Here is a 26,431-nt window from a genome sequence, read left to right on the forward strand (position 1 = left end):
TTTTTTTTTTTGCTTGGGGTGGCAAAAAAGTTAGAGCCGGCCCTGCTCTAGGCACAACAATGCTATCTATGTGACTTACAAGCATGATAAAGTGTTTCTCTTAATAACAGACAAAATTCATTCCTGAAGTAACTTCAGTGGAGCTACCCCAGGGATGAATCTGGGCATGTACTTTAAAGCATTCCTGACACTCTTTTTATAATTCCTCTTCCGTTATTTAATAGCTTCTTTCAATAAATCCTGTACATGGCTAGGAGATAGCACCTCTGCATAGCAAGAATTATCAACCCTCTTGCGATTTTAAAATATATCTTCCAAAGCTAAAACCATACAATCTATTTGCCCATGGACTATAAAATGGCACATAATGAATAAAAATGTGAACAAATGACTTTACAAACGTGTTATAAGTGACAGAAAAATAAACAGCTTTAAAGAGCCTTGCAGTTAGCTGGTATAATGACACAGCCCACTGATACACCCTGCCATGATCCATTTACTAGGAGAAGAATGCCCTGAGCCATAATGCAGTAGTTCCCATACCATCCACTGGTTTGATATACAGCCTGAGTCATCACAGCTCTCCACAGTGCTAGTGAGAGAAAGCAGTGACCACAGGGGAAATTCCATTAAATCATGTCTAACCAGTTCTCAGTGTAAGGTGAAGATAGATGTCAGAGATGATTTAAAAAAAAAAGAGTAAAGAAATACAAGAGAAAGAGAGAAGAGCCATTTTTCATGTTTTGACTTGAAATATATTTTGCCAAGGAAGAGCATAGCTCTATTCTCTGATCCAATTCTGGATCTTGATTCCAGTGTTCTGCCTCCATACTTGTGCAGCACTGCTACTGGAAGTGCAGCATCCTGGAGTTGAGACCCACTGTGCAGACGTGAGAGCAGAATTTTGCCTGAAGACTTTCCTGATAATAAGAAGATTGTAAAAAACTTAACAGGGCTTTAAAAATGATTCATGCTTATTCTGTACTTGAGTTTTTTTGTTTTCTACTTTAGCATGAGGTTTCTCCCAGAGGAATAAGAAAGGCCTGTGCTTATAGTTTAAGATCCAGCTGTTATACAGAATTGTGCTTCCATTAGGGGATGGGGGGGGAAAGATGATAAAAGCTTGAGCAGATTCTGTTTCCCACTGTTCCCCAGGGCCGGCGCTTCCACTAGGCGACCCTAGGGTGGCAGGATGTGGGGGGCAGCATTTCGCTGCCCTCTGCGGAATTTCGGCTGCGGGGAGTCCTTCCGTTCCGGGTCTTCGGCGGAAATTTGGCGGCGGGTCCTTCACTTGCTCTGGGACCCGCCGCCGAAGTGCCCCGAAGACCCGGAGCGGAAGGACCCCCGCCGCCGAGAACGCAGCTTCAGAGGAGGAGTGCTGCCGTCTAGGGTTGCAAAAACCCTGGCGCCGCTCCTGCTGTTCCCTTAACTGTAATGATCATCTAAAGGGAAAAAATGTCCTGAAGAGTTTTAATTACAATTAATGGTGGGTGAAGATCAAACTGTTTAAAGATTGGAATAAACATTGAAAAGTTTTGGATCTCAGAGTTTCAGGTGATAGCATTGCTGAGCGACGGTGGTTATGTTGCCAAGTAACGTTTAAGATTCAGAATTAGGCTCCATTTCAGTGGTTTGGGGACAAACTTCACCCCGACAAGCCATTGTTTAAGAAAAAGGAAGATCTTGTAGGTAAAGCACAAATCTGAGTTTTATTCGCAGCCTGCCACAGGCTTCCTATGTGATCTTGGGCAAATCTTGGAACTCTGTTCCAGTTTCCTCATCTGAAGAAAGGGGATAATAATAAGTCCCTAACTCACAGAACTACATTAATTAATGTTTGCAAAGTGCTTTCCAATCCTCAGTCAGAAAGTGCTATCACAATATTAATTCATTTTTTCATTCAATGCTTATCTGAATTGTCCACCTGCATTACCAGGCAGGGAAACTGCAGGAACAGGATTTCTTGTGTAATTTCCATTGCTTCTTTCTACCATGAAAACAGATTATTTGGCCATTTCTGCTCTCAGGCCTTGCTAGGTTCTAAAAATTCAGGGATGCACCAAATTAGGAAATAGGGAAGCAGAGTTAACTGAGCTCTTTCAGTTTGCTGCAAAGTTTTGGTTCAAGTTTGAGTGGAGTTGAGGGGTGGAAAAAAGAGTTCCTTGTTGTACCCAACTTGGCTTTCCCAACCCTAGTTGCAGTAATCACACTCAGCTTTCTTGTGGTGCTATGTTTTCATTATCACAGAAGCAAATTAGTAAAAGTAAGTAGGATTCTCTAGACACATTGAACTGCCAGTTTCACACTAAAGCCATTTGAAGGTGGCTACACTGTTCACATAGGGCAGTCAGACACTTGAGCCACACATGGAAGAGCCATAGCTTGCATGAATCAACATAACTCCGCCAACTTTAATAATGCTATGCTGATTTACACCAGCTGAGAATCTGGCCTATGGCATCTATCAAAGCAGTATTATTGTCACCCTGTTGTCAGTCTCAGGATATTGGAGAGACAAGGTGGGTGAGGTAATATCTTTTACTAGACCAACTTCTGTTGGTGAGCGAGACAAGCATTCGAGCTGTTTCTTAGGTCAGGGTAAGGCACCTAGTAGATCTTTATTTAGCTGTGACACTCTAAATACCTTTCCCAGATCTGAGGAAGAGCTCTGTATAGCTCAAAACTTGTCTCTCTCACCAACAGAAGTTGGTTCAATAAAAAAATATTACCTCACCCGCTTTGTCTCTCATTTATCAAACTATCACATAAAAGCTCTGTGTGGCCAGAAACCCTGACTTCCCTGTTTATTTTCCTGCTGTTAATAACAGAACTGTATAAGTACTTCAAGTACTTTCTTCAATGATTTCGGCATAAGTTTAGCAGTTCAGCGTGTCAAGAGAGTGTCTGCTAATTTTATTGACTGACTTTGAAGGCTAAAAAATAGATCTATTGTCTCCTTGGAGCCTCCATAGGAGTGGGCTTAAGCTTCTCTTATTCTCTCTTTATTGGGCCATGTTGCTTGAAGCCCTTTTGAATTCATTTGTGCAGATCAAAAGCAAACCCACATTTTCAACTTGATGGTTTTGTGGGTCCACTCTCTTTAACAGCCCTTTTACTGGTTTTGCCAGCATGTATTTCATTCTGTAGTTCTGCTCGGGCATATTCCTGTCTGGGAAGTGAAGTTGCTCGTTGCAATAAGAGTCTTAGGAGATGGAAGAACCCACCCTAAGGGAGATTATAAAAGGAGAATTATGGATGATGATGCAGACCCATAAGCGGATATTATTATACTAACATCAGCAGAGGATCTATTGAGAGAGTTTATAGTAGTCTTGCCCCTAAACATCATGAGCAGGAGTGGTTATTGAACACTAGTTCAGAGAGGGGACATTGGTGAGGGAGTTTCTGTGATTTAAAGGAAGAATATAATTTAAATAAAAGAGGAGGATAGCAGAATTAATTGGACATTTAGGAGTAAAAATCGACACAGAAATAGTGGGGAGTAGTCTGGCCACAAAATCTTTGATGATAGGGAGATTAGTGGCATGATTTCTCCCCATCTATCAGTAGGACTGGAAGGAGAGGTAGGGTTGGCCTAGGAGAATTGCAGAGCCAACTCGTAGACACAGGCCAACTCGTAGACACAGGGAACATGGAATGGGATTTCTTCAGTAAAGATTTTTGGGGAATGAAAACTCTAACTAAATCTTGAGGCTAATTGAGATTCTTGTATTGATATGGAAAGGTTATATGTGTCCCTTTTCTAAAACTGGCCTGTTTTATTTCATTTTGTCCCTGTCAATACATTACAGATTCCCTCTTGGATTTCTGAAGCTTCTAATTATAAAACCATGAATTCCCAGATAACATTTAATAGAGGAGAATATAGTACATGTTAGCTGAGTCATTATGGTGTGTGTTTATCACGTTGTTATTCAGCTCGACACCTGGTGATGCTCAGACAGGAACACACAGAGCATGCAATTAATGTAACAGATTGCTGCCTAGCCCTGCCTAGCTGGTCACATTCCAAATCAAAAGTCCTATGATTAACTTCAAGTATTAAAGCAAGTGGGGTTATCTCTTTTAGTTAAAAGCACTGTCTGATCCTGAAGAAGCATGGGGGGAAAGTACTGTATTGGTACTTTGAAATAGTATTGTAATTCAGTTATGAGGTGAAGGCAGGGGTATTTGAAAATCCCAGCCATTGCAGTTCATATTTAATATATTTCAGACAAATTCAAACTAGTATAAATTCAACACCACTGAAGCTGCCTGAATTGTGTCCTCTGGGGCATTTCTACTATCTTGGGCTGAAATCTTTTCTGAGGACAGGCATGGAGTTTTACCGCCAACTTCAGAATAGCACATGCATTTAGAGAAAAATCGGAAAGGCTAAGGCACAAAATGAGTTATATCTAGCAAGAGACATTGAAGGAAATAAGAAGAGGTACTATAATTACACTAGGAGCAAGAGAAAGATGAAGGCAGATGTAGGCCCACTACTTAGCAGGGAAGGAGAGCTAATAACAGAGTAGACAACACCAAGAAGGCTGAGGTGAAGGGTTGCCAGGCGTCCGATTTTCGACTGGAATGCCCAGTCAAAAAGGGACCCTAGTGGTGGTCATTAAAAGTCTGGGTGGTGGCGCAGTGGGGCTAAGGCAGGCTCCCTGGCTGCTGTGACTCCATGCAGCTCCCGGAAGCAGTCCACTCCAGCCCCAGGCCCTTCCTGCACCCCAAATCCCTCATCCCCAGTCCATACCAGACCCTACACCCCCAGCCAGAGCCCTCACCCCCCCACACACACACCCCAACCTCCTACCCCAGCCCGGAGCCCCCTCCTGCACCCTGAACCCCTCATTTCTAGCCCCACCCTGGAACCTGCACCCCCAGCCCAGAGCCATATCCCTTCCCATACCCCAACCTCCTGCCTCTTCCCAGAACCCCCTCCCATATTCTGAATCCCTTGGCTCCACCCCCCAGCCTGGAGTCCCCTCCCATACTCTGAACCCCTCAGCTCCACCCCCCAGTCCAGAGCCCCCTCCCAGACCCCAAATCCCTGGATGCCAAATCCCTCATCCCTGGCCCCACACCAGAGCCCGCATCCCCAGCCAGAACCCTCACCTCCCCTCAGCCCCCACACACCAACCCCCTGCCCCAGCCCAGAGCCCCCTCTTGCACCCCAAATCCCTCATCCCTGGTCCCACACCACAGCCAGCACCCCTAACAAGGGGGAAGGAACATGAGCCAAAATAGGGAAAGAACAGGTTAAAGAATACTTAGATAAGTTAAATGTATTCAAGTCAGCAGGGAGTGGTGAAATTCACACTAGGGTACTTACAGAAGTAGCTAGAGCAATCTCAGAACCATTAGCAATTATTTTTGAGATCTCATGGAAGACAGGTGAGTACCAGAGGACTGGAAAAGAGCAAGCATAGTACCTATCTTTGAAAATGGGAACAAAGAGGACTCGGGGAATTATAACCAATCAGATCTAACTTTGATATCTGGAAAGATAATGGAACAAATTATTAAACAACCAATTTGTAAGCACCTAGAGGATCATAGGGTAATAAGTAACAGTTGACATAGATTTGACAAGAACAAATCATGCCAAACCATTCTAATTTCCTTCTTTGACAGGGTTATTGGCCTAGTGGATGGGAAGCAGTAGTTGTGATATATCTTGATTTTAATAAGACTTTAGTCACAGTCCCATATAACATTCTCATAAGCAAACTAGGGAAATTTGGTCTAGATGAAATTACTGTAAAATGCATGCAAAACTGGGGGTGAAAAACTGTACTCAAAGAGTAGTTCTCAATGGTTTCTTGTCAGACTGGGTCTGGCCTGGGTCCAGTACTATTCAATATTTTCATTAATGACTCGGATAATGGAGTGGAGAGTAGGGTTATAAAATTTACAGATGACACCAAACTGGGACGGTTTGAAAGCAATTTAGAGGACAGGTTTAGAATTCAAAAGGACATTGATAAATTGAAGAATTGGTCTGAAATCTACAAGATGAAATTCAATAAATACAAGTGCAAAGTACTTAGGAAGGAAAATTCAAATGTGCAAATACAAAATGGGGAATAACTGGCAAGTAGTACACAGATAAGGATCTAGGGATTATAGTGGATCACAGATTGAACATGAGAGAACAATGTGATGCAATTGCAAACAAAGGCAAATATCATTCTGGGGTGTATTCACAGGACTGTCTTATATACAACACCGGAGGTAATTGTTCCACTCTGCTTGGCCCTTGTGAGGGCTCAGCTGGTGTATGGTGTCCAGTTTTGGGCACCATGCTTTAAGAAAGATGTGGACAAATTGGAGAGAGTCCAGGAGAGAGCAACAAAGATGAAAGATTTAGAAAACATGACTTCTGAGGAAGGGTTAAAAAACTGGGCATGTTTAGTCTTGAGAAAGAAGACTGAGTAGGGCCCTGATCAGAGTCTTCAAGTTATGGCTGTTATAAAAAGGATGGTGATCAGCTATTCTCACTGTCCACTGATAGTAGGACAAGAAGTAATCAACTTACTATGCAGCAAGGGAGATTTAGATTAGATATTAGGAAAAAACTTTCTAACTACAAGGCTCATTAAGTACTGGAATAAGTTACTAAGGGAGGTTGTGGAATCCCTCTCACTGGAGGTTTTTAAGAAAAGGTTAGATAAACATCTGTCAGGGATGTTCTAAGTATACTTGAGGGCTTCTCCTGGTGGCAAACAGTGCACGGCAAGCTGGGGTCTAAATCTACAATGCTGTTAGTATTCCCTTCACACTCTGAACTCTGGGGTACAGATGTGGGGACCCGCATGAAAGACCCCCTATGCTTATTTCTACAAGCTTAGATTAAAAACTTCCCCAAGGCACAAATCCTTTTCTTGTTCTTGGACAATATTGCTGCCACCACCAAGTGATTTAGATAAATATTCAGGAAAAGGACCACTTGAAGTTCCTATTTCCCCAAAATATCCCCCAAACCTTTTCACCCCCTTTCCTGGGGAGGCTTGAGAATAATATACCAACCAATTGCCTTTAATAAAAGTACAGACCAGCCCCTTTATCTTTAGGACACTAAAATCAATTATCAAAGGGGTAGCCTTGTTAGTCTGGATCTGTAAAAGCAGCAAGGAGTCCTGTGGCACCTTATAGACTAACAGACGTAAGATGCATCTGAAGAAGTGGGTATTCACCCACGAAAGCTCAAGCTCCTATACGTCTGTTAGTCTATAAGGTGTCACAGGACTCCTTGCTGCTTTTAAAATCAATTAGGTTCTTAAAAGAAGAACTTTTATAAAGAAAAAGGTAAAAGAAACACCTCTGTAAAATCAGGATGGAAGGTAATTTTACAGGGTAATAAGATTTAAAACGTAGAGGATTCCCCTCTAGGCTCAACTTCAAAGTTACAAAAACAGGAATAAACCTCCCTCTTAGCATAGGGAAAATTCACAAGCTAAAACAAAAGATAATCTAATGCATTTCCTTGCTATTACTTACAATTTCTGTAATTTTAGATGCATCATTTTAGGATGTTTTTAGGAGCTGGTTTACCTGCTTGGTTTCTCTCTTTGTCCTGAGAGGGAACCAACAAAGAGAGCACAAACTAAACCTTCCCCCACCCCCTCAGATTTGAAAATATCTTCTTTCCCCATTGGTCCTTCTGGTCAGGTGCCAACTAGGTTAATTGAACTGATTAACCCCTTACAGGTAAATGATTCTGTACCTCTGGCCAGAAGGGATTTTATGTTACTGCATACACAAAGGTTGTTACCCTTCTCTTTATATTTATAACAAGTGCACTAGTGTTCTGCACACTGGCTGTCCATGTGAATGCTGCTATTGCACATTAAAAGTTCCCTAGTATGCTTTGATCTACTCCACTTTGAAATTAGACTAGATTGGTGTTCATGGTAGCAGGGTCCACACAGCTACTTAGTGCATAACAGTCTAGTACGCTGTAGATTTACATTCCAGGTTGCTGTGCACTGTTTGTCTAGACAAGCCCTGAGTCCTACCTCAGCACAGGGGGATGGACTAAATAACCTCTCAAGGTCCCTTCAGCGCTACATTTCTATGATTCAGTGGCAACAGGATCAGGGACATTCCTGGCAGTAACACTTTATGAAGGTGGCTTTTCTATACATAATAAGTAAAAGTAGCAAATTAGTCTGCTTACCCCTAAACCTTAGATCCAAATGCCCCAAATTTTATTTATCTGATTAATCTTCAAATCATGTCTATGAGGTAGGAGACTAAGTGTGATTATTCCTATTTTACAGATGTTGTCACTGAGATCCAGGCTAGCTGACTTGCCTATGGCCATACAGTAGAGAGAGGATTTGAATTCAGAAGTTCCTAACTCCTAGCCCTGGGCTAATTCCACTAGACTAGCCTCTTTATTGGGATAATAATTTATTGGATTCATTTCAATATTTATGTATTCTCACTTTCTGTTATTTCTACTTTGGAGGCATTTGTGACCAGGGTACCTCACTGAAAATGTCAAGGTAAGTGCAGGCTGCATAAAGGAGAGGAGGTTCTCCCCAAAACAGGTGATTACCACTAAGGTTAGACTCACCAGCCAGTCACAAACTGTGCACACTGGTTATCAAGAAGCAAAAAAAGAAATCACACAGCCCTCTTTATTGCATTCTAGTTCTCTGGTTCCCAATCAGCACATAGGTCCAGTACAGTGAGAAGTTATTTAAAAACACTGCTCACTATACAAAATATTCTTCTGACCCCAAAGAGCCAGCCACATTACCAGGTCAATATTACTTTGGATCTTACCCAAATACCACGCTGCCAGCCAATCCTTTAGTAACTAAAACTAAAGGTTTATTGTAAAAGAAAGAAAGAACAAGAAGGGAGTTGTTAAATGATAAAACACTCAGATACATACAGAGACTTCAAAGTCCATACATCAGGTTTGTAGCAGCACTGGTGAGTTTGCTGGCTTGAAAAACCCTCTGGAACACATCCACAGCTTGGGTCATTCTGTCCTTTGTTCAGAGCTTCAGTTTGTAGAAAAGTTACTTCAGAGGTAAGAAGCAGGAATGAACTAAGACAAAATGGAGATGATGCAGCTGCCTGTTATTCCTTTTGTCATGTGGCTTGTACTTCCTGTGTTCCAAACACAAGTTTCACAGCACATGGCATGGAAAAGCCTTAGAGTTCTCTGTCCACCTGCATGCCCCACATGCTTTGCTGACTCATAAGTGTATCCCCTGACTACTTTCAATGGGTTCTCATTGTACAGCTGAAGACCCTTGGTAGGCCATCGAACAGGTTAGGCAGTGCTGATGCCAATCTGTCTGGGGGTGTCACCCAGAAACAGCACAAATTTTGAAATACAAATATACCATACATATCTATAACTCACAATACAATGACACAAACATATAAACAAGATCATCATACTTGGCAAATCATAACATTTTCACAGATACTTTACATGGCATATCTGGGCAAATTCCTTGCAATTTTATAATACTGGTATCAACAATATCATAAAGTGTCTCCAGATTCCATACAACATCAGCATTAACAGTGGGAAATCAAAAACAGAGGCATTGATTTGTGAAGGAGTTCAATTTAAAAACTATGGGTGGATTTTTGCAACTGCCCAGATAAATAATCTGGGATCCTCTGTGTTGTTTTATGTTGAACCACCATTGCTTTTGAATATAAGGAACTGATTGGAGACCAGATCTCCCACGGAGTGCATGATACTTAATGGTTGGTTAATTTGTGCACTAAACCTTGGTTCAGGATTATATGGAAGTGATTAAACTAAAGGTTAAAGAAAGAACTATGTGCTCAGATGTTTGCACCAAAGGAAAGAATAAGAAGTCATTGATCTTAGACTGGTTAATCATTAACTTTCGTGTACAGTTTGTCTCCAGGTTGTTCCTTAATCCGCAGGGCAAAGTATGGGAGTTTTTCTTTTGAAACATAAGGATTTTTTTGTTTTGCAGTTTCGTTTGTTAAATCAGAACCAGTGTGTTTCTTTTTAATTTCCACAACGTAGAATAATAAAAAAACAAAAATGGATGCTATAACAGCCGTTGTTTGAGACTCGGGTGGATACTGTGTAATGCAGAGAGCCAGATTCTCAGCTGGTTTAAATCGATATTGCTCCATTGAGTTCAATGGCATAGAGAAGAGAGATTCTCTATCTAGAACGTCTACTCGCCCTTTTACATAATACAAAAAACAAGATAACTTTCAATGAAACTGAAAGGTGACAAATTTTAAACTGATATAAAGATATGCATTTTTACATAGCACGTGATTAGCCTATGGAACTCATTGCCATATGATATCATTGAGACCAGAAGCATAGCAAGAATTACGAAAGGACTGGACATTTATCTGGATAATAAGAATATCTAGCGATAAGGGATAAAAATTAACCGAGTTGTGAAGGGATGCTTCAGGGCATAAGCCAATTAATGGGAACCAGGAAGAAACATGCCTTATTGGCAAGTTATTCCGTAACTGCCTACTACAGCATTTATTCTATCTTCATCTGAAGCAACCTGTACTAGCCACAATTAGAGACAGGATCCTTTATTAGATGGGCCACTGGTTTGACCCATATTCCAAATGGAGCTATGCCAATTTACAGCAGCTGAGGATCTGGCACAGGGATTACAAGCTAGTTTGGGGTCCTTTCTTACTTTCTTAGGAAATTCACCAGCCTGTTGCTATTGACTATGGGTCTGATCCTACGCCCACTGATGTCAGTGGCAAAGCTCCATTGATTTCAATGGACTTTGGATGAACCCTTAGTTCTTATCAATAATTTGGCAGACCATCAGTTTTGTTAGATAATTAATACTTTTGTCTTTAAACAGAAAGTAATATCCCAGGAACCAGGCTTTTCTTTCCTGGTAGAATGGATATCATTTCAATGAAAAGTTAATCAGCCTTCACTATTATATGAATAGCTCTTCAATCATTTAATTATCTGTTGATGGTTTCTTTAGAAGCCAGTTATGGGATTTATCATCCATTAACAGATAAATTCTCTGTTGTTTGGGATAATATCAAAAACCGACAGACCCAGTCACAAAATGATGAATGAAATCACAAAAATATCTTTTTGTGAAGGGTCTGGAATTGGCTGACTGCTCTTTCAGTGATAACTCACCCATAATGCATTTGTAAAGTATTCATGTTGCATCATCCATCCATTGAAGGAGTGCAGGGTCCCAGTTATCAACTGAACCTTCATTTAGTTATGAAATACCAGTTTTTCTTTTAAGAAGAAGAAAAATCGAATGCTGAACATCTATAGACTGGTTTTAGAGTAGCAGCAGTGTTAGTCTGTATCCGCAAAAAGAACAGGAGTACTTGTGGCACCTTACAGGCTAACAAATTTATGTGAGCATAAGCTTTCGAGAGCTACAGCCCACTTCTTCGGATGCATAGAATGGAACATATATATCTCCTCAATATATGTTCCATTCTATGCATCCAAAGAAGTGGGCTGTAGCCCATGAAAGCTTATGCTCTAATAAATTTGTTAGTCTCTAAGGTGCCACAAGTACTCCTGTTCTTTTTGCATCTATAGACTGATGAAAACCATTTTTTAACCCTGTAAGGAACCAACTATTAGTGCATCATCCATCAAATGATAACCACTAATTTATGTCAGTGCTATACCCAATGATAAAATCCAATTAAACACATCTGAAAAAGAAGTTATGCTATTTTGCATTGGCCTGTCAACACTATTTCCTTTCCAAAATTGTTATGCACACTGATTATAATCATTCTTCCTTACTCTTCATCTTGTTGCAAACAATGGATGCACTTTACACCATTTGTTTTCACCCCTCCATATATTTAAACAATCATTTTGTACCAGCAGCTGCAGATGATCTTTTTGTCAGTCATGGTTCTTAATTTAGATTTCATTTAGTAATGAAAAAACAAAACAGAATAATGACTCCATTTTATGATTTTTCTAATTTACCAATGTACTATCTCAATCAATTACCCTCTTGGAAGTTGAATAGAATTATTTCCTATAATTATTTCCTTTTTAAAAAACATTTTTTTTAAATCTGTTGTGTGTTTGTGAGCAGAAGCAGTGCTATACCTGAAATACCATTACACAGGGATATTAAAGCTATTGGAGAGAATCTTGGCATATATGAAGAACAACTATGCAAGATGATGATTCTGTTGTCACAAATATTGTATCTGCACCATATATTATAAGCTCCTAATCCTGTAAACATCTGTGAGTATTCCTATTGACTTCGACTGGACCTGCAAGTCTGCCATACTTCTGAAGATGAATCCCAAGGTGTCTGCAGTTGGGTTCCCAAAAACAGAAGCATCCAAAATTAAAGGTCAATTTTTAAAATGTTGGCTTAAGTTTTGTCCCAAAGAGATGAAACAAGTCAGTGGCAGGGTCAGGGATAGAATCCAGAGCTTCTGATTCCCAGTCCTTTGGTCTAGTCACTAGGCAATGCTCCCTTTCCTATTCCATAGGTTCATAATAACCATATCACAAATTCAGTGTGCAAACATCTTAATAATTATTTTCCCACCTGCACGCTACAAATAATGAGCTTTCTGCCTTCTATGTTGTTCCTTTTTTTAGGATACAAACATCCTGCAAGATAAACATAGTGTCTGCAATTCTTTAAATACTTTGCTGATAACACATTTATCTTGGGCTCCTACTCCATTTATCATAGTCACGGCACATTTTTTAAAAAGATACTTATTTGCTGAAAAACACAAATAATAACATTCCAAAATGCACATGTTTCTTAATATAATTAAAGAAACACTATAATTTAAATGTATGTTTTTCAGGGATCTCCATTCATCTATATTTGAAGCAAGACAGCCACCAATTTATGCAGACACCCTGCAAAACTCTGACCAACCACATTTGAAGGGTGATTAGGACTCCAGGTCCAGCACTTTTGTCCCAGGGCAGAGAGGAGAGAGAGAGAAGATTAGTAGAAATGGAGAGGAGAGATTGGGATACAGGGGAGAAAAAGGGGAAAAGAAAAAAAGAAATGTAAAGGGGCAGATAGGTCAGATCACAAAAGAATCCCACCTAAAATCTCCAGCTTGTTGAAGCGGAGAGAGTTTTAGAGAAAAAACAAACAGAAATATTTAAAAGATTTAAAATTCTAGACAAGTAGATGTGATGGAACAGTGTAAAAGAGATGAAGGAAGACATGACAAGATTTTTACTGTCTAGAAGGCTTCTTGATGTTCTATAACAGTGGTTCTCAATGACCGGTTCATGGACCAGCACCAGTTCCTGAGATCTCTTGACACAGTTTAGGAAGGCAGCCTGCCTCTCATTTACACTAAAGCCTTTTTCACTGCTCTGTCAGCATAAAGCCTTAAAGTGTCCATTCTAAGGCTTCGTTACACTGCCAGAGAATCATAGAATATCACGGTTGGAAGGGACCTCAGGAAGTCATCTAGTCCAACCCGCTTCTCAAAGCAGGATCAATCCCCAGACAGATTTTTGCCCCAAATCCCTAAATTGCCCCCTCAAGGATTGAACTCACAACCCTGGGTTTAGCAGGCCAATGCTCAAACCACTGAGCTATCCCTGGTTTATAGAGGCACTAGTGGAGTGCTTTTCAACCTTTTTTTATTTGCAGACCCATAACAATTTTTGAATGGAGGTGTGGACCTCTTTGGAAATCTTAGACAGTCTGCGGACCACAGTTTGAAAATCACTACTTTCGTATACATGAGAATTGGGCCCTGTTCATTTTGACTCTCTCCAAGGAACTGTCCCTTTCTCCATTTATCTGTACACTTTAATAGAGCACTCCCTCCCCACATTCCAGTAATAGTAACAGTTCTCCTGATGCTCGCTGGGACCCAGTATTTGAATTTCTTGGTCCTGCTATTTAAATTTAAAATAAACTTCATGTGTATGTAAAGGATTATTGCTGCCTTTTCTAGCTTCAGAATGAAGATATTCAACTGCAGGCTGGTTTCTTTGTACAGAAATACTTTTCAGATTTAGTCAATGAGTTAGCATTGGATTTTTCATGATTATACTTCCTGTGGTTTATTTCTGGTCCAGGAATGAGCAAGTGGAAAGGTGTCTTAAAGCCACTGTTCACTGCTTCCAAGTGTGCTGAGACACCTATGGGATCTCCAGAAAGCTATTTTTCACCCTTTATTTCTCTTCACTCTGTGATTCCATCACTGTCTCCAGTGGATCCATAACAGATCCAAGGAATTCTTTGGTGGAGGTTAGAGGAAGAATCAAGAAATCTGATTCTTCCCTTATCCTTTTACTTCTCCTCTTATAGGTATATTTCCAGATCCCACATACTGAAGAAACTGTCAGCCCTGGTCTTCATGGCCATGTTGGGTTCCATCACAACAACTTTTGGATTATCCTCCTTTATATACGCAGAGGTGTAGTGTTATCCAATAAGGATCCAGTGGCTCAACACTCCTCAGATCCGGTTCCTCCAGATCCATCTGTAGCTCAGTCGGTTGTACCTGATACACTTTCTGAAGAGGTGGATGAGGAGACACCTCCTCTTTTTGACCAGGAACAAATGGATACTGACTTTTATCTCCATTTGTTACCTGACGAGCATGTGGGTGTAACTTTTGCTTCTTCCTGTTTTGAGGATGCTTTGCAACTGCATGACCTTGTTGATTGCATGGTTGCCACATTAAACTTACCTTTGGTGGCTGTGGAGGAAGTCTCCCATCCAGTACTTGACATTCTTGTGGCTACCTCCATGAATAGGATGTTGCAGTCAAGAAGACTGTTTGGTCAATTCCTGCTACCTGACAACCTATTTCCAAGAAAACAAACAGTACTAGAGTCTACATGAATGGTTCTCTTACTTTCATTCACAGCCTGTGCAAATTCACTAATGGTGGCTGCTGCCAATATAGGTTTAGGTCTGGTCAAATTCACTCTACTCCTGCTGAGAGAGAGAAGAGAAAAACTGATACACTTGTCCGAAAAGTTTCTTGTCTTCTTCTCTAGGAATTGGAGTGGCTAGTCAATGATGGCCTGTTATCAATTCCACTTATGGGAAAGGATGGCTCATTTGTCCAAGATTTGCCAGGGGATAAAAGAAGACTGGCTAATGCTATTTTGACAGAACAACAGCATATGGCAAAGCATGTTCTCAGACCATCATTTGATGCTTCAGACTCTTCCGCCAGAGCATTGGCATTCTCAGTTACCTTGAGGAGGCAATCTTGGCTCCGTTCCTCTTCCTTGACTGTGGACACTAGAGTCAAGGAGGAAGATCTCCCCTTCAAAGGAGATGGTCTTTGCAGCAATAAGATTGATGAACTGTTGGAAAAATTAAAGAAAACTAGATCCATTGCTTGTTCTATGGGTATCTATCCCGCACTCAGAAGGAGACTTTCTACTTCTTCTTTTCAATACCAGGGGCAATATTACCCTTAGTTGTCTAATTATTTTTCTTCAAATCAAAGTCATCAGCAACAGCATCAGCAATCTCCGTCTTCATTCCAGACCCAGCATAAAAAGCATCTTTCAGATGGAGACCTAAGATGAAAAAACCTTCTCCCTCTTCTTCATCTTCTGTGAACACCAGATTTGATGTGAGGATCAAGAGTCATGGACCAATCAGCCAGGAGCCATCTCTTCTTTTATTTGGGGACAAGGCAGATAACCTTGGACTTATGGGTACTAGAAATTATAGAGAAGGGCTGTGCCAGTCAGTTTGAAAAACTGCCCCCTCTTAATTCTCCCTATCCTTCCCCTTTCAGGGAACCTTCTTACAATATTATACAGAAGAACACAAGCTGCTCCAGATAGGAGCTGTCAAGGAGGTGCCCAAACATCTGTGAGTTCTTTTCAAGGTACTGCCTGACACAGAAAAAAAATGGGAGTCTTCGTCCAATTTTAGATGTAGGAAAATTGGACAGGTATATCTAGAAATTCTGGTTTTCTATGCTAACCCTAGCCTCCATAATTTCCCAGCTTTCAGCTGTGGATTGGTTCACCATTCTTGATTTAAAGGAAATTTATTTTCATATCTCTCTCTCACACAGTATTGAAAATATCTGCATTTCATGGTGGTGGGCACCATTTCCAGTACAAGGTGCACCTGTTTGGCCTGTCAACTGCACAAAGAGTCTTTTCAAACTGCCTTTCTGTAGTAGCAACACATCTGAGAAAACAGGGTAGTTTTGTTTACCCATATTTGGATGATTGGTTGCTAAAAGCTACTTCATGTGAGGATGTGTCACTCCACATCATGTTTACAATCTCCATCTTTTCAGATCTGGGTCTGTATCTCAGTGTCAAAAAAAAAAGTCAACTATCTGTCTACATCAGAGAATTCCTTTTATAGGTTCTATACTGGACTCAGAAGCAAGGAAAGCTTTTCTTTCAGAGGACAGATTACTAAAAATAGAGCAAGTGGTTTAGCAAATTTGAGACTACCCATCCTGGAAGGTAATCATCTTACTGGGTCTCATGGGTTTGATGGCAGCTACCAATTATGTAGCTCCCTTTGCTATTCTCAAAATGAGATGCAGGCAGCATTGGACATCTTGATCTACACACCAAATCAGGACAGTCTTCAGATGTTTGTCACCATGCCTCAGGATGTTCTAGATTCACTGAGGTGGTAGACAAACAAAGCAAATGTTCTCAGAGGCATCCTGTCCAATCCCCCCCCTTTTTTTTTTAAATTCAAAAAATTTCAACCAGTTCTATGACTGGTCAAAAAAATGGGCAGGAAATTACTTCAGTTTCATTGAAATTGTCCTCATTTTTTTTGTTTCAAAATTTCATCAAAATGTCAAAAATTAAAAGATTGAAAAAAGTTGCTCTTACTATGAAACTACTTGTTCTTCAGACATAACCATAACATGGTAAGCAGAAAAATAGGGCCCTCTGAAGATATAGGGCCCCTATATCTGTATAGGGGTCTGAACCAAAACCAAAGACCTGACTTCACCTGAACTTTGCAACTTGGATATATGTCCAATATAGAACATACATATATACTCCTTCAGGGAAGTTAAAGTGTAGTGCTGAATATTTAGTCAGATATTACTACATTCCTTTATTTCTGAGCTCAGTCTTAGGGTCTGTCTCTGTATTCCCTTGCCATCATCAAGTGCTTTAAAATTAGCCTTAAAAAATGAGGACGTTTAAGTGTATGGCTTTTATCTCATCAGCCGCCTGTACTGTCCTCCTCAGGACCCCCCTCCCCCATTGGGATGACTTTTACAAAGCTCCTGATGGTGGTGATCTGTTCAGTAAAGGTCCTATTTAAATACTGGAGTGTTACCAATCTGAATGCTGTAATGTAACATGCTGGCATTTGCCTAGTGACACAGAAGCAACAGATTTCATTTTATCCTTAGTGAAGGTTTTCCTACAAGATTCATTAGCCATTCATGTCATTTTGTTCAAGGCAGAGAAGGATCTAGAAGTAGTTAATTATCTTCAGCATGGTGCAGTACAGCACCAACTATAATAACTAGAGTTGGACTCATACACCTTAACTTCCCAGACAAGCAGATCTGTCTCTAAACCACAATAAAGGCAGGACAGTCTTCAACTGCACCTCATGCTGTGTGCAGGGGAGAAGAGAAAAGTAGGAGATGCGTGATACATAGATCATAAACAAGGAACTGCCTGAAGGAACATTACATTATCCATCAAATCACATACCAGTGGATAATTTCTTGCTGGTTTATACACAGAAGACAAGAGAGTTGGGAAATGCTAATTGACTGCTGAGCAGCCAGACCTCGCTAGTTATTTTTGTATTAGAAACTATGTTAACCTGGAGAATTTCTCTTCACCAAATGTCCTTTGTTCATGGAAGCACATATTTCATTGGCTAAAATATGTGCTGCAGTAAATGTTGTGACTATCAAAGGCAATGCACATATTATTGCTAAGCCATTTCAAGCCTCCAGTATAAGTGAATTTTATTATCGCTCCACTAACCCTTTGCTGAGCTTGTTAGAGCACAACCTCCCAAGGAAAGTAACATCATATCATTTCAGTTCGAAATCTCTGGGTTAGGTTCTCATCTGCTGTAAATCTGTACCCCTCCACTGACTTCAGTGGAGCCAGAGCTACTCTGATTTACACCAACTGGGGATCTGGTCCTCTATTTTTATTCACACTCCAGTATGAGTAGAAAAAGCAGTGAGATAAAAGCTCCTAAAATACATCATCAAAGGGTAGGTTTTTGATACAATAACTGATCTGTAATTAAGCTAGGCTAAAATCCTTCCATCAGATCCCCAGGCACACTAGGGCAGGGATTCTCAGACAGGGGGTCATGAGGTTATTATGTGAGGGGTCGTGAGCTGTCAGCCTCCACCCCAAATCCTGCTTCACCGCCAGCATTTATAATAGTGTTAAATATAAAAAAAGTATCTTTAATTTATAAGGGTGGGGTGTCATACTCAAAGACTTGCTGTATGAAAGGGGTCACCAGTACACAAGTTTGAGAACCACTGCACTAGGGGATGTGGTCATATTGGAAGAACAGGGCATGGATGAGGAAGAGCTGGCAGCATGGAACAGCTGGGAAGCAGCGCTGGTGGTGCTGAATGGCAAGCAGGAAGCCTGTAGCTCTCATTTCCCTAAAATCATTGTGATGTTTTGATGCTTGATGGGTTGGCTGAGGAAGAGGGGATGGTTCATGTGCTTCAGGGAAGGAATGAGAATGGAGATGGAAGCAGAGCTCCTGGTGGGAGTTAGATTAGGCCAGGGTAGGTAATGCAGATAGGCAGGTACCATGGCAGTACAGGACATGGAGCATAAGTGATGTCCTCAGTGTCCTATGGATTCAAGAACACGTGTAATTATAACCCTACATATGGAACTAACTGTTGGTTAAACCCCTGACAATCTTATGTGATACCCTATGAAACTCCTATCTCAGCCAGTCCTACCCAACGAGCAAAGATGCATTTCACCTGAGATTTGTTGCCCTGCTTGTGTGCAGAGACCATCAGGCAATGGGGAAATTCCTGGAACAACACTTGATAACATTTAACAGAAAACCAATGCAGACAAATGCTCCAGCCCCATTATTCCACTGGGAACTGTCCATTTTTGCAACCTTTGGTGAAGTGGGATGGGACTGAGCAGCAGGTTTCTGGGAATAGGTTTTATTTTAGATGCTTTATATATTGAAATGGAAAAGCCTCTTTTAATTTGCTTTGTCTCCAGTGACCATAAGCTTGCCAAGAGCCAAGTCAACGTTCTATGATTAAACGTGTTTGCTGCTGATTCTCTCAGGAGTCAGTGGTTCTGAAAGCTCAGGATCAAATTCTAAAAGTATCAAAGACAGCTTTTTAAAAACAAAACTACAAAATGTGTCTAATTACACTTAACTATCTGTGTAAATGATAGTTTAATTAAATAATTAAATACCAGGGACTAAGTTATAAAATGGAGAGACCTTTCTAACGCCAGTGATGCAATAATGGTAAAATTGATGTATCTGGCAAAAGTAATTCTTTTAGAAAATAGTGGCCTGTTATAGATTTGGAATTAAAGGAAGAAAAATTAATCTAAAGTGTTTAAATAGATATACTTTCTGCAGTGACATTTTCATTTTGTTTGTTACTTAATAGATGCCTAGCAGTACATTTCATGACTTTCTTTCTTTCGATTACTATCTGTAGTTTTATGGACTTTGAAATCATAATAAAATATAATTTATAAAGTTGTTCTAACTCCCTAGATTCCTCTCAGAGAACTGGGGATACTATTCTGTAGTTAAATGAAAACAAAACAAAACAAAACTGCTGAAAATGAGTGTTTTAGACCACAGTTGTAAAAGTATAGTTGGGATTTTCAAAACCACTCAACAATGACCTCACTCTTTGTCCCTTGAAATAAATGGGAATTTTACAATTGGCTTTGAAAAGATATTATAGAGTTAGGTTTATTGTGAGTGCTTTTGAAAATCCTACTTGTAAATGATGGAAGCCCCAAAGGTTAAAATTCAGTCCATGGTTGCCCTTATCTTTAATGGTTCTTGGAGAATGGAATGATCTGAGCACAGGATTTGGGGACAGGAATTTCTGAGTCCTCAATCTCATTCCGACACTGACTTCCTCTGTGACCTTGAGCAAAACACTTAAACCTGCACTTTAAAACTTTAGTGCCTGAAGTTAGGCACCTAAATCATTATTTAAACACCTCAGAAAGTGGTCTGAATTTTTTTTTAGAGCTACTCAGGACCCACAACTCTTATTGACTTCAGTCGGAGCTATAGGGCTGAAAATCAGGCCAATTATTTAGATGCCTAACTTTAGGCATCATGGCACAGATCCACAAAGGTACTTAGGCACCTAAGTCACAATTTTAGGCTCCACTGCGACCCACAAAACTCTCTCAGCTGCTGCCTAACCCTATAGGTCCCTAAACACACTCAGTGCCTACGTTTTTGCAATTAAAGTTCCCTGACACCTAAATTTCTGCTGCCTCACTCTATGCATCTGAACACCTGTCTTCTGCCAGAGTGATCCACAAAGTGGGGGAAGGTAGGGATTCATCCATCTCACTTGCATACAGGACCCAATTTGGTAGGTGCGCTCAGAGGCCACGTACTGGATGAGGACCCACTCAAAAGCTGGCTGGAGGAGGAGATGCCACCGTATAACTTTTAGCCTCCTAGTTAGAACACTTACCTGGGTTGTAGGAGACCCCAGTTCAGCAAGGGAGAGAAAGGATTTGAACAGGGGTCTGTCAGCTAAGTGCTCTAATCACTGAGCTCTGGGATATTCTGATGTTGGGCTCCCTCAGTCTCGCCTGTTGAAGTTGTTCCACTTTGTATAAATAATTAGTCATTGGAGCAGGGAGACTGGATGCTGGGGTCTTCCAGGTGTGTGCCCTAACCACTAAGCTATAGAGTTATTCTCAGTCTGATTCTCTCTGGCCTAATGACTCTTTAATTATTTATCCAAACTTAGGCAAGAATAAACAAGAGAGGAGAACACTACACATCACAATATCCCCTATCTTAGTGGTTAAATCACTCCCCGGAGACCCCTGTTCAAATCCTTTTTCACCCTCTGGCAGAGGGGGAAATTGAGCCCAGGTGAGTGCACTAAGCACTGGGCTAAAAGTTATAAGGTGGGAAGCGGCACCACCACTGTGCTGATGGTTTATGGCATATTCAGCATCTGAGCCAGCCCCACTTATTTTCTTTTTTCTTAAGCAGAGGCAGTAATACATAGTAAATGTGAGACTTCATTGCCTTGGCTGGCATTGCAGGACACAAAAGAGCAACATCACAGAGTGGCAGTGGGAAGGAAAGTCATGCCTAAAGGAAAAAGTAACAGGAAAAAAATAACTAGTCTGCTTGTGGCAAGATCAGTTAGTTGATCTGGAATAAGGGCATCATTTTGTTTTCACTATTGTATGAATTCAAAAAAGGGTCCAATATTCCAATACCAGAAAGTCTTTTAGCATCTTGGTTAATTATAAGGAATGCAATCACACTTACTAAACTCTGTCCTACTCCCGCACACTTCCACACTCTGGGCTCCATCACCATATACTCTTTGGCTTGCTTTGATCATGCCATTAACTGAAATCTAAAGCAGCAGCAGAACTAATTAGAGACTGGAGTTCTCATCCAAGCCGGAGAAGACTTAGTGGACTGAGCACTAGATATGGCATAGCTAGTTTCTCAGCTATCACATGTTCAAAGTCTGGCCGAATCAATTCAGCCCTTTGCTGTGTTCAGCCCATATAGCGGACTATACAAATCTTTCAAAAGAGCCCAAGTCCTGGCAAGAGAATGCCGCTACTGAAATGCCTTAACTATCTACAGATCACTAGTCTCAGGACATCTACAATTCCTTTACTTCAGGAAAGAACTGAAAGTAATAAACTCATCCATAAATGAAAGTACCTACCTTTTATTTTTATAGGTTCATTTATAAACCATGTATGGCTTGAGCAGCTGTAAAATGCTTAGCCCTGGACCCACTGAAGTTAACGGAAGTTGTATCATTAGCTTGAGGGGAAGCAGGGTTTGTGTTATAAAATTAAAACCCACCACAACTTACATGAGCTATCCATAATGAGTGGCAGTAAAGAATGCCTGCTAATCTGGCTTATGGAAACATTGGCAATATTCCTCTCATTTTTCAGGAATAAAATAGAAGAATTTTAAAAATCAGAAGAAATAAACCAAATAGACATGTTGCAGCATGTCTACTAGTCTTAGTCACAGCAGTTCACTGGTCTTGGGTGCTTAGGGACTGTGAAGGGAAGCAATTTCCAATGCTGGAGGCCCTTGTTGGAGAGAAGTCACTGCAGCCAGCCTCAGAGTCTCACCTCGTGAACCAATAGCAAGAGTATTCTAGATGCTCTTATCTGCTGTAGCGGGAAATAGAGCAAGGGGCAGCCTGCAAGACAGCCAGATTCCAGACCATTCAGGCCTTTAAAAGTTATCAATCGTCATCCACATTTTGAATTGCATCCCAAAGTCAATGTAGAACAGCACAGATGGTATGTGCTCAGAGAAGCTGTCCTACTTCAGCAGGTGGACAGCTGCTGCCTGCTCCTGGGTATTAAGCAGAGTGTATTCAGATTATGGATAACACTGGGAAAGCACTGTAGTTGGTGCCAGTTTTGGCAAAGTTCCCTTTTCAACAGTCTGACTGTCAAATCCTCCATGTTAATCTGCTGACTCTGCCCCTAACAGGAGAAAAGGAGCGTTGAGAACAGCTATGAGCATGAGCACTGGGGAAATGAAAAAGGGAGACTGGAAATGAGGAAAAAATAGACTAAGTGAAGAGAAAGAATATAGTAAAGTATGACAGACAGACAGCTACTGTTGTACTTTCACTAGGAGAATTTATTTCAATCCCTTTGCACTGTTTGATATAGAAAATTTCAAGGGAAATACAGGAGTCTCTGGCAACGCTTTTGCCTGACCTGACTATCTATATAGAAGCTGATAGCCAAGTATTTACTTGATTACCTAGAAGCAGGTGTGACAAAACCAATCTTGTTCTTGTTTATTTTAGCAGTATCACTCCAGTCAGTATTACAAAGAGTCTGTCAGAAAGCTATTATTTCAAAAGGATGTAAGCTATGGCTGTACATTTGCTCTGGTCTGAAATTCACTAATACAGTGCAATTTCCAGACCTGGATAAAAAAAACGTTTGCATGATTTGTTGTAAAAAAATAGGAGGCCAACCCCGCTTTATTCACACAAGTGAATCGAAGAGGAAAGTAAGGGAGCATTGAAGCCAATGGGACTACTCCCATGAGTAAGAGTTAAAGGATCAGGCTCTATATTTATCCTTTAAAATGGGTGCGTAGGTGGGAAGAGAAAAGGGCCAGATTCTCAAGTGGTATAAATCAATGTAATCACTAATTTACACCAGCAGAGGATCTGACCCTATATGAGTAGTGCTAAATTCTTCCCTCGGGTATTCATGTGCAGATCCCACTAACTTCAATGAGACTTGAGTAGAATTTAGTTGTTGTTTCTTCATGCCCACATAGGATATGAGCTCTGGTGTGAAAACATACTCTGCCAGAAGCATTTCTCCAATGTTTCCTTTTGTAATCAATAGATCCTCTTTGTAAATTCTGTAAAACATGTTGGATAAAAAATTTAACTTCCTTTGCAACTACAGAAATCATTTCCCAGTGGCATTTTGCAAACATTCAGCTAAAATGGGCACTCTTCATCTTTTTATAAAGTGTCAAATGAATAAAAAAAAAACCTAAACTCCTATGTTGATTAGTTTTGCTTAGCATTTTCCCAGAAGAGTTGGTACTTACATAAACCTGAGCTCTGATTCTCTTCTGACTAAGACTTCCCGAAGCCTCTGGATCTTTGCCATCTCCAATTCAATTTCCTCAGGCATCATTGTTGTTTCAGCCATTGAGATGATGTCAAGTTGATCTATGTGTGTGAAGGAAGACAGGAAATGAATGAGGATGGTCAAACTGACTTAGCAGGATCTTTAAAGAATGCAACTTAATCACAGAGGTGCCAGGCCATGGTGCAATTAATATGGGTAGCAAGGAACATAGTAGCTGGATGGTAGGTGGACTGGTCCTTTCTTGTTTTGCTGGGTACTTTCAATGATTTTTAATCATTTAAAAATAAAAGGATTCCTATAAATCTCTAATACGATTTGACGTGTGTTTCAGAATCAGGGCTGGCTCCAGGCACCAGCTTGCCAAGCAGGTGCTTGGGGCGGCCACTCCGGACAGGGGTGGCAGGTCCAACTATTCGGCGGCAATTCGGCGGACGGTCCCTCACTCCCGCTCAGAGCCAAAGACCTCCCGCCGAATTGCCGCCGCAGATCACGATCGCGGCTTTTTTTTTTTTTTTTTTTTTTTGCGCCGGTTGGGGCGGTAAAAGCCCTGGAGCCAGCCCTGGTCAGAATATATTACAACTCATAAGAAAGCCTAACCTATGGTAACCCAGTGTACAGTGAGAGCTGCTGTGTCTTATTTTACATCACTACAGCCTTTTAAAATATAGCAATATAACTGCTACAAAACTTACCAGCTACAACAATTCACTATTGTGAACAATCCTGCATTGGAAGAGATATGGACAAAATGAACTAATAAGAATTTTCTATCTATCTAATTCCTATGATTCTTCCTGGCACTCCATTGATTTAAATGAGACAAGCAGTTAAAAGGGCAGCCCAGAGAAATGCTAGTAATCATGATTTCCATTGAAATCAGGTGGAGTGGAGGATACACAGTACTTTGTACGAGGTGTTCAGCAGCTGGCAGGATCAAGCCCCTTTTATTATTATTTTTGTGTAATTGACATGTTCTCTCTTCCCTATTGGTAGAAGTAGGTACTATCAGTCTACAGAGAGTTGCTTTGGGAAGCAGGAGTCTGGCCTCCGGAAACCTTATACTGATGTTTTATCACATTTATTTATCTTAGCCAAAATTTTCAAACGTGACTAATGATTTTGGGGTGCTTTAGTTTTTGGGAAGCAACTTAAAGAGGCTTGGTTTTCAGACAGTGCTGAGCACTTGCCCTCTGAAAATCAGGCCCCTTTAGTCTCAGATTAAATAACAAAAACTGAGACACCCAAACTCACTAGCTACATTTGAACACCCATATGTACAGGACACAAATGAAATGATAGCATTAGCTGCATTTCTGAATTAGGAGAATGCAGCTCTAGCCAATTACAAGGAAACAAATTCTGAAATTACCACCATAAAGACCAGGCCCAGGCAGCTGAACATAACTTCTTACAAAGAAGACTTGGAATATGAATAAAGCTACAGTCCCCTCTGTGGCGTTATCCATCTTCAAGCACTATCAATCTCCTTATATACTCCTTTTTACTCTACCCAACTGCTCTTAAGGTCTCATATTACAGTGACCATCTAGTAGTTAGGGCATTGGCATGGGTTCAGTTCCCTGCTCTGCCATGGCCTTCTTGTGAGACCTTGGGCAAGTCACTTAGCCTCTCCGTGCCCCATTCATTAAATTGGGGGGAAATACTTTACTATCTCACCGGGGTGTTGTGAGAAGAACATTAAGAAGATTGTGAAGTGCTTTGAGATCTAATGATGGAAAGTGCTGTATAAAAAATAGACATTATTATTATTATTATTATTATTATTATTAACACAGAGGAAGACATCCAGATCTGGTTTTCCTCAGAATACCTGCAATCAACATGGCTTCTGTATTAGCTAACTCACCAATACCTATTCTTGGAAAGTCGAGAATTGGGAAAATACCAGAGGACTGAAAAAAGCAAATATAGACTCAATCTTCAAAAAAGGAAAGAAGAGTTACCCTGGCAACTATAGACTGGCAATTTCAGTTCCTAGTAAAACAATGGAGCAAATATGAAAAGAAAAGTAAAATCACTAAATGGCTAGAAGATAACAGAACCATGAGCAAAAGTAGCACAGATTTATAAAGAACAAAAATTGATAGCTTTTTTAATAAAATTACAAAACTGATAGATGAAGGAATGTTATAAAGTATATTTGGAAATTAAAAATTTTATTATCAGCATTAAGCCAAACTGACTTGATTCTGTCTCATGGACTGGAAACAACCTAAAGGGCCTAAATAAGGAGAAAATTATAGATGATGATGATGTATTTCATTTAGGAGAGGTTTCTAGCTGGTATCAGTATTAGGTCCCATCTTACTGAATATTATTATTAGTGACCAGTGGAGTGAGCAGCACATTAATGAAAAGTATATATACTATTAAACAGAGGCCTTAAAATAACAGAAATAATACTTAGGAATTTTGAGAGGTGAGAAATATGGGCATGAGGCAACAAAATGGGATTCATCTTAGAAAACAGTTATCCATCTGGGTGAAAATAATCTGATAAGCAGATATTCAAAGTGAAGGAGAAACACTTAGACACATCCTTCCCTCTGCTAT

At 40.4% G+C, this 26,431-nt stretch overlaps 1 protein-coding gene across 1 annotated transcript in view; it reads right to left on the reverse strand.

Moving 5' to 3' along the window:
* The window catches only part of BMERB1 (bMERB domain containing 1), a 92,294-nt gene that overhangs the window by 28,359 nt on the left and 37,504 nt on the right, over positions 1-26,431 (reverse strand). The window contains exon 2 of the mRNA XM_034784559.1: positions 23,814-23,937. Within this exon, the coding sequence (XP_034640450.1) occupies positions 23,814-23,937 (124 nt within the window). The remainder of the gene's footprint in view (positions 1-23,813; positions 23,938-26,431) is intronic.

The sequence above is a fragment of the Trachemys scripta genome, chromosome 10, assembly GCF_013100865.1.
Source record: "Trachemys scripta elegans isolate TJP31775 chromosome 10, CAS_Tse_1.0, whole genome shotgun sequence".
NCBI lineage: Eukaryota > Metazoa > Chordata > Testudines > Emydidae > Trachemys > Trachemys scripta.